The sequence below is a fragment of the Mytilus galloprovincialis genome, chromosome 2 (assembly GCF_965363235.1).
Source record: "Mytilus galloprovincialis chromosome 2, xbMytGall1.hap1.1, whole genome shotgun sequence".
Lineage (NCBI taxonomy): Eukaryota > Metazoa > Mollusca > Bivalvia > Mytilida > Mytilidae > Mytilus > Mytilus galloprovincialis.
The window spans coordinates 93,588,043-93,607,357 of NC_134839.1; the positions used below are offsets into that span (position 1 = coordinate 93,588,043).

Below are 19,315 nucleotides of genomic sequence, written 5' to 3' on the forward strand. Positions count from 1 at the left end.
TAACGACACAGGCATAGCCTATATTATCATGTTTTATTGTCATTCAATCACTTATCGTCACGTAAATAACGACACAGGCATAGCCTATATTATCATGTTTTATATATTTAAATAAGTAAAACATGCTCAACTTCATCTAAAACTACCTCGACCAAAAACTTTTACCTGAAGTGGGACAGACGGACGGACGGACGACCAAACAAACGAACGCACGGATGCACAGACTAGAAAACATAATGCCCATAATTGGGGCATAACAATTTATTGTTAAAAGGGAAAATAGTGATTTGGCAAAAATGAAAGTAAGGTAGAGATTAGAGGGAGGCAGGACCTTTTTAGGGGCGTCGGGATCGGGTGTTTTTAAGCTCGGGATTTGGGGATGGATCCTTACGGGATCCGGGAATATATTTTTCGATTTCGGGATATGAATTTCTTTAAATTCTGCATCTCAGTTTCATGGTTTTAAGCCCGGGATTTCGGGATCAGGACCCCTCCGATCGACAACCCCTCAAATTAGTCTTAGTCGGTATTAGTCATTTATACATGATTCAAATCCTACAATTGGCATGTTAATAAGGCTCTCAAAAAAAAAAGCACCGATAAATTGTCATAGAAGCATATTTTTAAGACTAATAATGGTCTATATATAAGCAGTCACATTTATTTCATGTTTGAAACGGTGCAAATTTTTAATTTGATTTGACTTTAACCAAAAGAAGCATTGTAGCAAAGGAGAAGAATAATTGTGGTCGTAGGCCAGAAACACGAATATAATTGAATTTAACAGAAAGGAAACAAATATCGGACTTTGGAAAAAGGGAGGTATACCTTCTATGTAATTCTCCATACATAATATCTTTTACAAAAAATCATCCTGCAACAGTTCACAAGCTGTATATGCCCGCGATTTCGCGGGTGTGTTCTAGTAAGATTTTAAAATAATAATGCTACTAAAAATATATTATTTCCCCCAATTTTCGCAATTTTTTCGCCATACAAAAAGATTTAGGCGACTTTGCTTTTAGTGAATATAAACGATTACGAGGCCTCACGAATAAATATAAATACGAAATATACTGGAACATCGATTAGCATAGATCGAGCAGCAGAGTAAACTTCCACATAAATCTCGAAGTTATTTACGCCGGATAACATAGACTGTGCTCCTGAATAAAGTTGTCAAATACATTAATTTGTGTTTTTTACTTCTACAAGAAATTTGATTCAAATGCTAATTACGCACCATTTGCTGAGCAGAGAATCATTCTAAGCCAGGAACCGTCTATACTAACTGATAACAGTAAGAATAGAACGAAGTCTCTGTAAAAAGGCAGTCAATCCTAACAGAACTATATTAACTTAATGATACATGTACATCAAGTTCCAGCACCTCACCAAGCACCCTTGCCTTGCATACTGAGATGGCAAACTGGTGTGTGTCAGTATTTTAATATAAAACTGCGTAGGTTCATATCGTTTGATTCAACGTTTGTTTGGTTATTTTTTAAGGATCGTTGTAATATTATATCTAAATCTTTGTTAAAATACGATTTTAAATTGTTCAATTCTTTCTATTTCATAATTTTGTCAAAGTCTACTTTTTAAAGTTTTAAATTTTACAGAAAAAATGAATATTCCATTTTGATTTGAAGAAAATCTTTTTGAACTGTTATGACATGGTGTTGCAAAGCTGATTACAGGTAACTATATAACATACAGTAATTTTCCATTTCGACAGTGCGTGTATTCTCGGGTGTGTATAACGTATAGTTTTCTAGAGAACATCCTGTCTACGTGTAATACAGATTGATGACATTATACAACATTACTTTGGTTAAATGTGATAAGGTATCTGTGTCCATTCCCTATTTCAACACCACTTATTTTTCGAAGAAAAAAAATCAAAAAAAAATTTATATGAAATTAAGAAGAAAAGTAGCAAATATAAACTTCAGTAATTGCGCATTGAGTAAACATAATTCCAATATTGCATGAACAAATCCGTGAGAAAACGTATATATACATGTATGAATAAAGATGTGTTTTAAAAGACCTATTGGCATTATTTCACACTAGGACCTAAGATAACTAGAACTAAGCAATGGTTGATCCAGAAATTTTCATAAGTGGGGACTCATTGACTGCCTTAGAGTGTTCACGTCCAGTCATGCTTCCGTGATTCCCTATATAATCTACCATTTGTTTCCAAAGATTTAGGAGGGGGGCTGGTACACACATATATATATATAAATATACCTCTGCGGCGGAGCCAGCCATTTGAAAAGGAGGGGGGTCTCAACCCAGGACAAAAGGGGGAGGGGGTGGTTCCAACCATATGTCCCCATTCAAATGCATTGATCGTTCAAAAAAAGGAGAGGTTCCAACCCCCGAAACCCTCCCCCTGGATCTGCCACTGATACCTAGTATACATATAATTAAGAACAGCTTTGAATATATGCATATAAAATAATGGTACGTTTAAAAACCGTTCAGGATCTCCTGGTTGCACACAGGACATTAAGTAACTTAGGACATATATATATAATAGTAAGAGTTCAGGGTATGCATTCGATAACTAACATATTTTATAATTTTGTTATTTTTGTTTTGATAAAATCAGAGACATATAATACATGTATTGAGACATATATATATGTGTGTCTCTGAAAAAATCAAACCATCTTTAAAGAAGTTATTTCAGTTTGAATCGACTGTCTTTTGCATTAGAATTCCAAAACGTTAATGTTATTTACAAATGCCAAAACCTGCAAGAAAGAAACATTTATATTCGGTGATTTTTACACTAAACGTTTTCGTAATTTGTTTTAAAAAATATTAAAAAGTACATGTACATCGTTTTTTCAAGATTTGTATAGTAACTGGTTTAATTAAGTCCCCATGATGAAATTTAAATTGCGAGACGCTAATTAATAAACTATGATCTATCTATCGGCATGCGTCGTTATTTGGGATACGTCACGGATGACCGATGATCATATTCAATACGATATATACCAATCATCATTTGAATTTGGTCAATTGATCTTTAATAATTAGGACTAATTGGTGATGGCAATGAATAAGTCGCTGGTGATGGTTAAAAACACATAGAAGTAAACTTTGCAAAAAAAAAAGGTTTCCTCGGAAAAAATTATGAAAATATATGAATATGCTAAATATTTTTTTTTTCCGAAATAATAATTAAAGACGTTTAGAAATAACAAATTTTCACAGTTGGGAAATTTTCAATTCAAGTTATTTCATTTTGAAAACGTTGAGAAATATAGATCTTATTATATGTTAAATGTGGGCCGCTTGGAGATCAACTTGTGAAACCCTGCATAATTAGGGTTTGTCTACTTTCGTCTTTTTCAATTGCCAAACATTCTATAATCAAGGATTTGTACAAGGCCTTGTTATAATGAATATTATCGCCAATATCACCATAATTAAATAAAGAACAGATACAATATTCGCCTAAAGAGTTTGCCATCTAACAATTCAAAATGAAATGTTGAGTCGAAACTGAGGTACCAAATCTATAAAAAGAATCACTATTTTAGTCGAAATTAAACTGTATATATTCTTTTTTTCAAAACTCATGAAATAATTTAACATTATCTATAGAGAGCTTGCATATGCAAATCTGTTTAGAAGTATGTGAGCGTAAATAAAATTTGTTTATTACCCCCCCCCCCCCTTTTTCCTTCTATAAAATTTAATTGTAAACGATTTTCGTTCTTAATTTGTGTTTGCTCATTAACTGGGGTTCATGCTGTCAAAAAACAAAAATGTCTCCTTGTGTAAAAGTTATTGATAAAAAAAAATTGAAGCTTCCAGAAGAATAACGGTACGTCTAAACACCGCTTGAAGGACCTCCTGATTGCACTCATGACATACGAAGTGCACTCAGGACCCTTTATAGTCATCGCACACAGGATGGATGCATATATTCTTTATACGCTTCTTATTTTAGAGTTAAATTTGGTACAATTTGAAATCGAACTTAGATAGATATGTTACATTTGTAATTCTTAGAAAATAATAAGGGCACGTGTCACTGATTACACAACTACTGAGCCATGAATTATCCAATCAACAAAATTAATTGGATTATCTTTATTGTTGTTTTATACATTGTGTTGTTACATTTTTGTAGTACAAGTGTGACCATGCGGGAAGTAATATTGTGACGTCTAGAATGAATATCACGATGTTTTAAGATTTTCGTCTTTTATTAAGATTTCGTTCCATAAATTTTTAAGTTTTATTCTTAATTTTATTATCATGTCCTGGACCAGTAATTAATTCTTTGCACGAGTTTGAAAAGAGAAATAAATGTTCATACTTTAAAAGAATTTATATTAATTAAAGTTTTGTATATGGAATCCGTTCTAAACGGTAAAAGCCGTACTTTTAAAACAATCAAACTCATATAAATGTAGTTAGATGTTATTTCTCATTTTTATCGAACTTGTCCAGGAATTTTATTTTTGAGTTATACGAATATTTTAAGAAATCCGTTTTTATTAAGTTTTTTTTCTCTAATTAAAGTCGTTTTGTCCAGTTTCACAAGCCTGAAACGAATTTCAATGCGAAAATAAATTCTGAAAATGAACTTGTCTCCGTTTTCGTCTCCGTTTTTTAAAAAATATGATATTTTGGGTATAATTATTTCTAAAAAAATATGTAAGTTAGATTGTAGTAGCGAGAAATTATAAAAAAGAAGATGTGGTATGATTGCTAATGAGACAACTATCCACAAAAGACCAAAATGACACAAACATTAACAAAGAAAGACTATTTCGAAGACAGTTTATTGACACGAAATCCGTTCAAACCACGACTAAGTCTTCGTGCACAGATTTCCGTTAAGGTTAAACTGAATATTGTACATAATTGTCTTCTCTTGTATAATGGTTTGTTGAGAATAAAGATATACAAATGTAATAAAATTTGATATTCAGTCAACATTGTGTTTGTTTAAAAACTTGATTTAGATAGAGAGAGAGAAAAGAATCACACTGAAAAACAAAAATCGAACTTGTTACAGAAAAAAAACTATAAAATAATTTTCTTTATTCGTGAACTGCAAAACACAACAAATTAATTTACCCGTCATCATGAAAAATAAACTGAAAAAGCACAACGAATGAGATATATATTTTATTTTTTCTATATGCAAATTCATGTTAAAGGTAAAACTGAACTAAACAATACAATTCCTAAAAAACAATAAAGATAATCCAATCAATTTTGTTGATTGGATAATTCATGGCTCATGCAGTAGTTGTGTAATCAGTGACACGTGCCCTCATTATTTTATAAGAATTAACATATCTATCTAAGTTCGATTCAAGCGCGGATCCAGAGGGGGGAGGGGGGAGGGGGGGTTGGAACCCCCCCTTTTTTTGGCCGATCAATGCATTTGAATGGGGACATGTAGTTGAACCCCCCTTTTTTTGCCCTGGGTTAGGACCCCCCCCCCCCTTTTAAAATGGCTGGATCCGCCCCTGCGATTTCAACTTCTACCAAAATTTAACTCTAAAATAAGAAGCGTATAACGAATATAAACATCCATCATGTGTGCAGATATGATTACGGTAATGGGTCCTGAGTGCACTTTGTATGTCCTGAGTGCACTCAGGAGGTCCTGAGCGGTTGTTTAGACGTACCCGAAGAATAAATCATTTCCTGAACCTAAAATACATTTATCTGTAATTAAAGAAAATTCGCCTAAAACATTCTCTCATATAAAAATTCGCCTAAAACATTCTCTCATATATTTAAACAATTAATTGTAAAATAATTAATTCAACGTCGGACTTTCTGTCTGTTTACTAATACTTTTCTTGTTCAGTTTAGTTTATACCCATAATAGATGAACGGAAATAAGTTTATTTTTTAGGAAAATTTACAACTAGATGAACGGAATTAAGTACTTTTTAGGAAAATTTACAACTCAAATTTTCAAAAACAAAATTCTACACTTTTTACCTGGATGTTTTTCTCTGTCTCGAAGCCGCAACCTTTGACCCCGTATCAAACGTAGCGACCAACACCTCACATGACGTATTCTCGATGTTGAGGTATTGACAATATACAATCACATTTATCAATATACAGCAAGTAAGTAATTTGGTGTTGAATGCCAGTAGATCAGAATTTGTTAATTGAACTTTACCTGTTTAAGGGGCACTAGCTGCCAAATTCATGTTCTTCATCGATTTTAATAAAATTCACATTAAACGTGTATATAGTGTTGAATTGTTTATTAAAATGTTGCGCACAATCTTGGCTGATATGCATTTAACCATTATATTTCATGACACTGCATGAAAAAGAAATTGACTTTTCGTATAATACCAGAACCAGAGACATATATATTGTATCTAATATCTCTGCCAGAACTAAAAAATAAACTACAGTAAGTCCACATACACATAAGAGGGTATGGATGTGAATTAACAGAATAGAGAACAAAGGACAAAGAAAAAAAAAGGAATAAAGAATAGTGAAAGAAAGAGAATAATGGAAAAAAAGTGTAAGTTTATTAAAAATATAACTAAAAAAAGAAGACAGAAAAAAAGACACCCCTCCGAGACGAGCCTTACATGCACTGTTATTACCCAAGGTTAATTTTACGGCGGCTCATTTTATTTTGGCTTAGAAATAAACATAATTGACAAGTTTCCTTCCCCTGCATTCTCGATCCCACATGTAAATAGCACGGTGATTTTCAAAAAGACATTGATACATCATTACAACACACACTTGCCGTCAGTATTTGAATATATTGATTAAGAAGGTATAGAAGATTAATGCACGCACACTATTATCCACCACTGGCCTAAATAGTTAGTCCGCAAACAACGAGGGTAATAAAAACCCAGCACTTTGAACACAGCCACCGGTATGGTGTGAATCTGAAAGCTTCCCACTATCCATTTCTACCCATAGAAAACTTTTGCCTTTCATTTATCAAAAATGAAATATGTTGATATTAATGGTATATATAAGAATTATTGGGGAATTCAAACCATTCCTATTGTAAGTGATAAAACTAAATTTATATCGGGGTGATTGAAATGAGGAAAAAAAAGGGGGGATCAGGAGTTCAGGGCCCCCTGTTTGGGAAAAGAATTGGTTGATTATATATGGAATCACTGAGTCATGGCAGGAGCAGGCCCCTCTTAGGCAGTCGGTGGGCCCCACTTATGAAAAATTCTGGATCCACCACTGTGGTCAGGGTGGTCTTCAGTTGTATTATCTTTTTAAAAAAAAATTACACCTGTATAGTGTATATTCTTTAGTGTAAATCAAGGGAAAATACTGTGAACTATCTGTGCATTGGGGCTTATTGAATGGGACGATAAAACAAATCAAATGAAATTAAAAGGAGGTCTTTGGGGGTTTCACCACTCTGTTCAATTTGAGAATGTGCTATTATCTTGTGAACGATCCAGATCCCCACCCCTAAACCATATATATTCTTGTCGGGGACAATAAAATTAATAATGAAATAAAATAAAAGTGAAGTCCCACCCCCTCTAGTTTGAAAACTTGTAAACGGTCAAGATCCCCACCCCTAAACCATATTTATATATTCTTGTATAGAACAATAAAACAAATAAAAGGAAATATAGGGTGAGTCCATGGGGTTCACCCCCACCCCCACATGTTTGAGAAACTTTTAAATGGTTGAGATCTCCTGTCATCCAGTGGTTAGGTGAAAAAATTTCAGGATTCCTGATCCCCACCGTCAAACCATATATATTCTTGTATGAGACAATAAAACAAATCAAATGAATATAGGATCATCCCCTTTGTCTTGGGTTGGGAACCCCCCTTTTTAAAATGGCTGGATCCGCCCCGGCATACCATCTAGCTAGCTATAAAGGCTTTAAAAATATGAAATCAAACAAGGAAATTAACAGTGTAGGCAACTGTTTTGAATTTAAAAAAAAGTCTTTTACATATATAACAATGTTAAATTTTTTGTGCATTTATTTTTGCTTATCGTATTTTCAATAATGGACAAAATTGCATGATTGAATATTGTAATTTAAGAAAAATCAGCATACATGATATAAAATGGGAAGTGGAAACTGGGAATTTGACAAAGAGACAACAACCCAATCAAAGAGCAGACAACGGCCGAAGGTCACCTATGGGTCTTCAATGCAGTGAGAAAAATTCGGCACTGGTCTTCAGCTCATAAATATGTATCAGAAATGAAAACGAGATACAGCTTTCAGTTGTATTAATAAAAACCTCACAATAAGTTCTGAATATCAGAATATACAGTATTGCAAGATTCTCTCAAAATGTACACATAGAGCTGAAAAACTGTCAGTGACTGTAAAATTAATCATGCTAACATTAAAGTCCATGGAGTCCATCTTAATATGCATACTCTCGTACAAAGGAATATAAGTATGCAATAGACATCAAGTTTTCAAAAATAAGAGTATCTATGCCATTAATTTACGACAAGATCTTAATCAAGTAATAATTTTGGTTTGTTTAAATATTTCGGAGGTTAGTATGACCTCCTCTTTGGTGATGATGTTTTCGTTTTAAAGTTGGGAAAATTGTTTGTACATGTACCAACAAAAATAAAAACACAAAGTCAATCTAGAATTATGTTTTTATCATTTTTTTATGTTTAGGTTGTCAGCAAGATGAAAAGGACAAGTATGCAGTTCAAAATTCAAAATGTGGATAAGTTGAGGTTCTAGGTCTTACCTTTGCAGATTTTCATATTTTGCATGAATGAAATCAAAGGTTATACGATGGACAGCAGAGAAAGAAAAAAACAACTTTTCAATTATCCTGCTCCTGGATAAATGTAAAACATCTTGTTTTTCGGTAAGTTTTATGCTCTGTTTTGATAGTGTTAGTGCATTCATCTTTCCAGTCTTTCCTCTAAATTGTAAGTTTTTGGTGAGTGTTCACCATGAATTTCAGTAAGTAACTTGTGGATTTACATGTATATACTCAAAATTTAGTACTAATATTAATGGGATTTTAGCATGACATCCTGCCAAATGCTTGTTAATCATGTTTATGTTCCAGAACAAACAAGTATTTGGACTGTACGCTTGCCCAATTTTAAGAAGTTGGTCAAGTTTATTACAAGCAAATGTACAGTACAGATCAACATAACTGAAATCTTTAATAGATTAATACAAAAAGTTTAATTGCAGTTAAAATAAAAACACAGGTTTGGTCGAGCTGGTACCAGACAGTACAAATATACTTAAATGGTCTGACTGTACACATATGGTGGGACTGTAAGTTCTGGACCGTAAAAGTAACATCCGAATACTGATATGGTCCGGAACATTTATACATGTCTTAAAATTAATATCAAACACATTGGTGTTTGATAGAACTATAATGTTTTGGGATATCAAAATCAAAAATATCCCATTTTTACTTTTAATAAAGAAGAAGATTATTGATGTATGTTTAAATGTATATTAAAATGAGACAGCAAGCCAACAACACAAAAAATAAGGATAAAACATACATATTTTTTTTGTATCAATGTTATAATTTCCAATATGTTCAAGGTATTTTTTCATTGAAATAAAACACAAATTGAAATCTGTCTGAACTTCAAAAGCTTAAAGAAATATTGTTTCTGTTGTCTGCATTTTGTATAATATATTGCAAATTCTTGTGAATAATGGAATGTTATTATAGTTGTCTAAAGTTTTAACATTGATCTTTATACTGTAAATTCATAAATTATTGCGTGCATTTATTATTGCGATTCTGTCATTTTAAACTTAAATGCGATTTTAAATTTTACGATTTTGAGAAAAATCCTGTTTAATCCATATAAAATATTTCATAATGCGAGTTTAAATTATTGCGTTTACAACTCCGTTGCATTTTTTGCAATAAAAAAAAACTCGCATTAATTCCGAATTTACAGTATATATATATGATATGTATATAACTTGGGAAAATACCCAAATGTTATAAAGAAGAATAAATTAATTGATTGTTATATGGTATTAGAATAGGAAGATGTGGTATATTGCTAATTTGACAACCCTCCATCAGAGACCAAGGATGTAGGCCGTTAGCAACTGATGACACTGGACAACCTTTAACAATCAGTAAAATCCATATCGCATAGCTATTTTTATTGAAAATCATATTATTGCTACATGTATGAAAACAATTTTGTTTAATCCATTACTTTAGATTTTATTGGTTCTTTTTCAGAAGGATTGAAATTCACCACCTAGAATAAATGGAGAAAACATAGAAACAAGACCAGAATAAATTCAAAGACAAAAGTTGGATCAGTTATTATTTTCATCACTCAGTCAATGATTTGAAGTTCTTTTAAATTCAAAAAAATATTGAAACCACAATAATGTCAAAGTTCTGTGCTGAATGTCCAAAAAGTGGACTTTACCATCAAACAATGCTGGATGATAAGAAACTATTAATGTTTTGTGTTGAGGGATATTGTGAAAAAAATAGATTAACTTAAATAGCTACTAGTATGTTAAGCCTAACAATAGAGTTTTTATTGATTTCAAATGGCTATATAATAATTGTGTTTCAAGAAAGTATTCTATAATTCATGAGTAAACATATATTGATACTTACATTATCTGCTTTGTTGTTTAAAAGTTTAGTTTTGAACAGTTAAAGAACAATATGCTAAATTAACATTTCCCAAGAAAAAAAGATATTCAATTAAAAAGATTCATCTTATAATAATTTACTACCAAATAGAAAACATTGTAACATACACATTACTGTTTATTTATATCTATATATTTACAATTAGAATCCCATAGGATTTTAATTTGTCCCATGGGATATTAAAAATCCCATGGGATTTTTTTTGTCCCATGGGACAACAAATATCCCATGGGACTACAATAATCCCATGGGACAAAAAAAAATCCCATGGGATTTAACCAAAATCCCATGGGATAATGGTAAATCCCATGGGATTTTGCCCTGTCCCATGGGATATTGAAAATCCCATGTTTTTATAATTCAAATTGCAAAATAAATATGAAAGTAACTGTAGAAAACCAATGAAATTATTGAATCCCATGTAATTCTGCACATTTTGGTTATATACATGATATTGTAGCTCTTGTTTGAGGCGGCGGCGGATTTGCAAATGAGTGTTTTGCAAATTAAAAGTGTCCAGTGTTATATTGTTTACCACGTACAGTAAACTGTTGTTTTTTGACACATTAGATAGGAGTAATGATGTCATTTACCCAAAAGTGCGCGAATGATTGTGACTTTAGTTCGATCGATCATTCTATTTGCTTGGAAATTGTTTATTCTAAAAGTGGATACGAATGATGCATAAGTCGAAATAATATAACAGTGTTTACCGGTTGCACTGCAATTGGAAATGCAGAACCTTTACACAGACCTAAAGAAAACCATTTTGCTTAGTTCTTGATTTCAAATTCAGATATACTAGAACACACCCGCGAAATCGCGGGCATTCAGAGCGTAGTTTAAAGTATGTAAAGTGTTGTTGGAAGAATTTTGTAAAATATTGAATGACTGGAGAATTTCGGCAAAAGTATCATTAGTCATAGGTTATTGGGGACAGGAAAATGTTTTTTTTTATCCCTCCTCCTTTATTTCCAAAAATTCCCAATTTTTGGTTTTCTAACAATTTCAATATGAACATACCTTTAGTATGTTATGAACATTTAAGTAAGGAGCCTGTTATTCAGTGGTTGTCGTTTGTTTATGTGTTACATATTTGTTTTTCGTTCATTTTTGTAGGGGGTCTCATTGGGGGCTTCTGATCCCGGATCCCGTTTACTGTTTTGTCAGACTCCCGTATCCCGCTTACACTACGTACGAAAGCAATTCTTATTTTTTTGTAATTTCCCGTGTCCCGCTAGACTTCATTTCCTGTTTTCACGGCACAATAATTTGACTTTCACGTGTCACGCTTACAAAAAAATCGGCAATCCCGCGTTACGCTTAGACCCCAATGAGACCCACTTTGTACATAGATAAGGCCGCTAGTTTTCTCGTTTGAATTGTTTTACATCGTCATGTCGGGACCTTTTAAAGCTGAGTATGCGGTATGGGCTTTGCTCGTTGTTGAAGGCCGTACGGCCGTCCTATAGTTGTTAATTTCTGTGTCATTGTTGGTCTCTTGTGGAGAGTTGTCTCAACATGGCAATCATACCACATCTTCTTTTTTTGTAATCAATGAATTTTGTAAAAGATATAATGACTGGAGAATTTCAGAAAAGGTATCAAAAGTTCACATGAATTATTTTAGCGCTTATCTGTATATTATGAACATCCATTACTGTATAAATAAAGTGTATTTACTTTCAATTCTAAGTTTACTTATCGATCCATGGTGGTTATTGATATAGTATACAGACCCTCTATTTAATAAACTCTGTGACCGCCGTGGATAGTAAACTTGAAAATGATAGCAGATAGAATTAAAATACACTTTATTCGTAGTATATGTATATTCAAAGAAAAACGCAAACCGGAAGTCTAATCTGACTTGAAATTTTGGTCCAATGACGGGACAATATCCGGATGCCTTTTTTCTCATTTTTCTCCCAAAATAACTCAATCTGAATAATCATATGAATGGATGACAAATGCGACTATGCACTGTACCTATAGGACACAGAGGCGTGTTGATTAATTTATTGAGGAAAGAAGAGAAGCGACACCAAAAATGAGGTCTTCTCGTTTAATAGTATAGATACTGAAGATTTCCTGACTCTTACCAACATGTCAGTCGATCTGTAATTACATTTCATATACTACAGTGAGCTTGTGATAAGGGATAATAAAGAAATTAGAATGTTTGCTTCATATCTTGACATTTACTTTGATTTTGACACAGATTATTTACAAACAATAATCTTTTGTAAAGGACAATTTCAAATTTTCAATTGTCAATTTCCCCATATCTCAATAGTATTATATCCTCTGCGCCGTCGTATAATATGCACATATTTGAATTGATACTTTACGCTCGTGCATGATGATTCAGTATAGACTTCATGAACATGGGTGTACACCTGACTTCATAAAACAGACTGCAGTTTTCAAACGAATATTCAAACACATTGGTCATATAAACGTCATGGCAAAAGTCGAAGAACGACGTAATGACACACATATTTCTATAAAACATTACAGAGAAAACTAAAGATAAATACGAACTGAAGACCGGCAGGGATTATTTCGTGTGCCACCGGAAGGAAGGTTTAGAAGATTTTGTTCCAGTTGTGACACCTGAGTGTCGAACGTGGAAATTTAGATTTAGTGACATGTACTGAGTCATGAGGAAGAACTGGTGATTGAAATAGACACAAAATAACTTTCTAAATCACCATATTACGAATAATGTATCTTTTAAGCTCTGTCGTTACCCATTCACAAGTAACATCTTTTCGCGGTACAAGATGTTTAAATACAAAGTACCAGATCAGATCTGAAAATTTGCTATTCATTTGTGTTTGATTCCTGTTTGTAATATTTTGATAATTTTGATTCGCATAGCAAATGTTACATATTGTTGACACAACCGAACTGAACTTTTTTGAAATATTTAGAATTCCCCAAGATTTTTTTTAAAAACATGAAGATCGGTAAATAGTTATCAAAGGTACCAGGATTATAATTAAGTACGCCAGACGCGCGTTTCATCTATAAAAGACGCACGCATCAGTGACACTTATGTCAAAATATTTATAAAGCCTGAAGAGCATTGAGGATCCAAAAATTGTGCCAACTACTGTTGTCTCTGATGTTTCTTAGAAACACACAGATAAAATAGCAGCAGGCTCAAGTCAAGAAACGAAGTCAGGGTTATCAAAGGTTGTGTTTTGTGTACCATGTTGTATGTGAGTGTTTTTATTTTTTCTTTGGCCATGGCGTTGCCAGTCTATTTTTTTTCGACTTATGAGTTTGAATGCCCCTCTTGTATCTTTCGACTCTCTTTCATATGCTTGCATCTATTGTAATAAAATAAAACTGCAACCAAGACGATGAATAACACTCGCATATTATAGTAAAAGCTTTACTGGAATTCAAACTTTATTCATGAATTACAAGGACATTTACAGAAGGAAGTGTTTTTTTAACATTAGCAGTACGATATAAATGATAACCTCAGTTCAGATATCGAGTCAATTATACAGACCTGACAATAGGGCAGAATGAACACGACAATGGAAAAGTTCCACTGCCTACAGCCATGTGATCATGACAAGTGTTTACTGTCGATCAGAGATGGCTCTTTTACCTTTGTTTCAGAGATATTTAGAGTTGCAATCAGCAGGAAAAACATTCCTGTCCGGACAGGGTTCATTTGACATTGTCCTATCGGTCCACTGATGTAACAGTTGTTTTATATTCCCCCATTTATAGATTGATACGGCCAAAGTGTAGTTTGCAATGACAAAATATTTTGAATTCAATGTCCAATGGTACTGGATAAAAATGATGTGGTACACAAACATTTTACCACCACTCTACTCCAAGGCACAGCAGGTTTAATGTCCAAAGCTTAGTATTCATATTCGCAATATTATTTGTGGCTTAAGAATTATGTCGTGTTCTTTAAACACTTGGGACCAATACTGACCCGAGATTTGCTAAACCTTCCATGTAGGAACATATGTTTTCCAGACAAGGGTCAGAACATCCTTATAACGTTCCCACATTACAAAAGTCATTTGAGGTCTGAACTACTGATTAAATGTAGTAATACGTATTTAGTGGTTGGTTAAACTGTTCTTGACCGATTTTTTTTAATCTTGCGTCACTAAGTTTGGGATTGAATAACTAAAACTGTCTCCATTTTAAAACGAATAAAAGACGGTTCTGTCATTAAAAATGTCTTTTTAAAGTTTTATTCTATTTCACACTGATTTATATTCCTATAAATACATTTCGTTTCATAGAAATCGTCATGCCATTGTAGAAACTCAATTATAAGTTTGTTTTGAAATCATTTTTGTTGCCAGTTTTGCATGTACAGAACTCAACGTATATGGCCAAAACTTTAGTTCCCCCTTTTATTGAGGCCTACTAAATGGTTATATTAACAAATACATATTTTTTTTGTAAAGTCGCATACGTGTACTCGAAAATCTCATTTAATGATATGTTTTAACTTTTTTGGTAAAAATCTGAATAAGGAAAAAAATAAATTCAAGTTTTCAATCATTCTACTGTAAAAACTGTATTTAAATTAGAATTGAATATTCAATTTTGGTTTAGTTCTAGAAAACGACATGTGACCTCTGATCTTGATTTCTGAAAAACTGCACCTTATTTTCTTTTGACGACCAAAATAATCTCAAAGTACACATATTTTCAAATCGATTGATATATGATACAACCGTATACCATTTTTGACGATTAAAATTTCATAATACCGACGTTGGTCACCGGCCTAATATGACTTTCGTCTCATTTTTGGGGTAAAATTGCGTCATAAAAGAGTGACGAAAGATACCAAAGGGACAGTCAAACTCATAAATCTAAAATAAACTGACAACGCCATGGCTAAAAATAAAAAAGACAAACAGACAAACAATAGTACACATGACACAACATAGAAAACTAAAGAATAATCAACACGAAATCCCACCAAAAACTAGGGGTGATCTCAGGTGCTCCGGAAGGGTAAGCAGATCCTGCTCCACATGTGGCACCCGTCGTGTTGCTTATGTTAAAACAAATCTGGTAAATAGTCGAATTCGGTAGGTCTCATTCATGAAAGGGAAGGGGATTGTAGTTACGACGTAAGGAACATATCCGATATCATTTGTGAAACGGTTATTCCATAACGGTCAACCAACTCGTGGCGTCCGTAAAATTTACGAGGGGATGATTTCAACTTCACCATTTGGAACTCTTGGTTTAATAGCTTCCTTGTGAGCAGCAACCCTCTTTCAAGAAAATCATGATAGGAAATGCAAGCACGGGAATATCGTATCAATTGGGAGATATATACCCCGTATGCAAGTGCTGCTGGAATGTTGCTACTTAGAAATGGAAAGTTCACAATTGGAAAGTTGAAATCATCTCTTTCATCGTAAAGTTTTGTTTTCAATCAAGCCTCATTGTCAATTTCTAGATGTTAGTCCAGATATGAGGCCGACTTAACTGTATCTGTAGTATCCTTTATTTCTAGTTCGATGGGATAGATGCGTTCCGGATAGTCACCAAATTTTGAATAATTGAGTGAAAGAACATCATCTATATAGCGGAAAGTAGAGTTAAAGGATATTGCTAACTTCTTATCTCTCATCCTAAGAAGTTCCTGCATGAAGTCAGCCTCATGATAATAAAGAAACAAGTTAGCAAGTAGAGGGGCACAGTTTGTTCTCAATGGAATGCCGACAATCTGTTAACAAATATGTTGTCAATCAAGAAATCAGGCATCTTGATAATATCAGTTTCAGAGAATTTTTTGTTTGAATCAGAGTGATCCTTTACAAAGTAGGATTTATCCCTCCCTAAGACATGATACTTGTATCTACGTTGGCCATTCTTTTTTATGAAGCAAAGCAAAACTAACTCTTTCAATTTGTCTTTTAGTTTGGAATGTGGAATACTTGTGTAAAGAGTAGAAAAGTCAAATGTTTTAATACTGTTACAAGATGAAAGAGAGTTAGATTGTATGTACTCTAAAAGATCTTTGGAATTTTTAAGTATCCACATCTGATTCACACCACCTCTAGAATAGGCAGTTTCACAATAACTTTGAAGCCCGTCTTTGATTGCTGATAAAATAGATAGAATACCTATACCATCAATGTTGTCATTGCATTCATAAGGTGTCGCAGTTCCCAATTGTCTAATCTAGTAGTCCTCTTTTTGTCTACGGAGAGTCGTTGAAAGATTAGGATTGTTAGAGCTATGGTATGTCTTTTCGATAATGTCATAGAAACGATGGAATGATCGGGCTGATTGAAATGCTGGTATAGAATGTCGTTAGCATTGAGGTTAATGTCTGATCTATGACCGCACATACGTTTGTTCAGCCTTCCTTTCGTTTCACCGACGTGTACCAATCCGCAAAGGTTGCACTCTAATCCGTAGATGACATTTATCGATTTACAATTCCGATCACCGTAACTTCTGGTAAAATATGACTTCTTGGTCAAATTGCTATTCAATTCAGCATCTGTAATTACAATTGCACAAGTTTTGCAGCCTTTGGTCTCACATTTCGAAATGCGACAGTGTTGTACTGTGTCATCAAAAACCAAAATGTCTTTAAGGAGAACTGAACATGGCTGTATATTTGTAATATTGATATTGTCACTAGGACAATGATCTGAATTAGTCATGTTTGAGATATGTGTCATGTCTGGTGATGAGGGGACACCTGCCGTATCAGACGACACCGTGTCCATGGTGACGTCTGTTTCGGACCTTTTTATACTTGGCGACGTCCGAGCCAGTTTCCTGTTTGATCTTCGTAAATTCATGCAATTGTAGTTTTGCTACTGGGCGGATGATGTCCTCGGGGACAAAATATCCACCAGAAGAGACATCGACCTAGTGGTTATAAAAGATACCAAAGGGACAATCAACCTCATAAATCTAAAATAAACTGACAACGCCATGGCTAAAAATGAAAAAGACAAACAGACAAACAATAGTACACATGACACAACATAGAAAACTAAAGAATAAACAACACGAACAATACTAAAAACTAGGGGTGATCTCAGGTGCTCCGGAAGGGTAAGCAGATCCTGCTCCACATGTGGCCTCATGTAGAAAAAATAGTGTTTGTAAACATTACATTAATTTCTTGACCTATGACCGGTGTAGTTAATAAAATACGGACAGTCAAACAGAAAACAGTACATAAAACATGTAAACATTAATCTTGATGTTTTATGAACCAACTTTGAATGATACATTATAGAGATAAACAAAAAATGTCTGTTAGAGTAAGATTGGTAGGTAATGAAAAAAGAAAAACAAGAATACAAATTCAAAATTCAAATTGTACATATTCAAAGTTTGATTTTCATGTTTTACACAGGTTACATAATTCTCTTTCTGACTATCTTGACGGTGTGCCTTGTAATGGCATATTTGTTCATTCTTCCCTTGATAAATAAAGTACCGGAGATATTTCTAACACCATTAAAATCATTACTGTAAGTATGTGTTTAACTGAACAATGGACGGTTTTAATAAAAAAAAAAAAAAAAAAAAAAAAAAGAAGTCATAAGTATGACACGAAAAGGAATGTTTTTATTAGATATTTTTGAATTTACACGTCTATTTCATCGTGAATAAAATATGCACGAGGGTAATGGTCAGTCACGTAATCTCATACACCTTATCGCTAATCCCGGCTGACCCGACCGCTTGAACTTTTGACGCATACAACATTTACTTTTCCATTGTGGCGTCAGATATTTTGTTTTATGACGTCCAAATTTTACAAGAACCTGTGTGATATCCAGTAATTGCGGACAAATAGCGATAAGGTGTACTGATACAAGGTAGCCGAAATATGAATAGGGTTTCCTATTACTTAAAGCATACTAAGAACAGTAATACTCAGTGCCGAATGCACAAGTCAGTATGAACGACAATTGGTGATGTATGTAAATCAATCCTTACCTTTTGTCCGCACTAGCTTAAGATTTTGTTGTAAAAGAGTTTCGTATGCTAGTTGTGCCGAAGTTTCTTTTTGATTTAAAGTTGAAGGTCTGAATTGACACGACATTTCTTTTTAAAAAGGGTCGTATTGCACTTTCGTTATGCTTAAACACAGTAAGGTATGTAGCGTACAAAACTGGGGAGGGGGATGTTAAAATATATAATCTAAAAAATATATATATATCAAGTTTACGTTTGCTATATCTATTTTGACTGTAGCACACAAACTGCAGAAAACCATTGTCTTTAACATTCTGAGTGTATCCATCATATGTAAACAAAGCAGTGTTAATTTCTTATCACCTTGTAGATTTCGAGACGAAGTGTTCATTAAGGTTGGGTTTAGATTAATGTAGGCACTTTCATACCATGAGAACTTAATTTGACTAATAATCTAATATGTTATATCATATTTTCAGACCTGTATACATTGCAAAGTATTTATTCGAATATTTCAAAACTGTATTAATCGATCGGCGACATCTTCAAGACCATAAAGTCAAGAAAAATAATTCAGAAGATTATCAGCATGCGCTGGCGTTGAAAAATAGGTAACTCCAATTTTTATATGGCATTTTTTTCAGTTTCAATAAAGGTGATTAAAACTAGATGACCA

The 19,315-nt window shown here is 33.4% G+C and overlaps 1 protein-coding gene and 1 long non-coding RNA gene across 3 annotated transcripts in view; both read left to right on the forward strand.

Annotated features, from left to right (window-relative positions):
• The window catches only part of LOC143064909 (stimulated by retinoic acid gene 6 protein-like), a 64,284-nt gene that overhangs the window by 41,013 nt on the left and 3,956 nt on the right, over positions 1-19,315 (forward strand). The window contains exons 13-14 of one of the 2 annotated variants that reach the window (XM_076238113.1): positions 18,071-18,188; positions 19,119-19,250. In XM_076238113.1, coding sequence (XP_076094228.1) covers positions 18,071-18,188; positions 19,119-19,250 — 250 coding nt within the window. The remainder of the gene's footprint in view (positions 1-18,070; positions 18,189-19,118; positions 19,251-19,315) is intronic. The other variant, XM_076238114.1, reaches the window with a different exon arrangement.
• Positions 6,367-10,550, forward strand: LOC143064908 (uncharacterized). Its single transcript, XR_012975348.1, has 3 exons — positions 6,367-6,808; positions 8,673-8,871; positions 10,243-10,550. It is a non-coding gene; the product is annotated as an uncharacterized LOC143064908 (long non-coding RNA).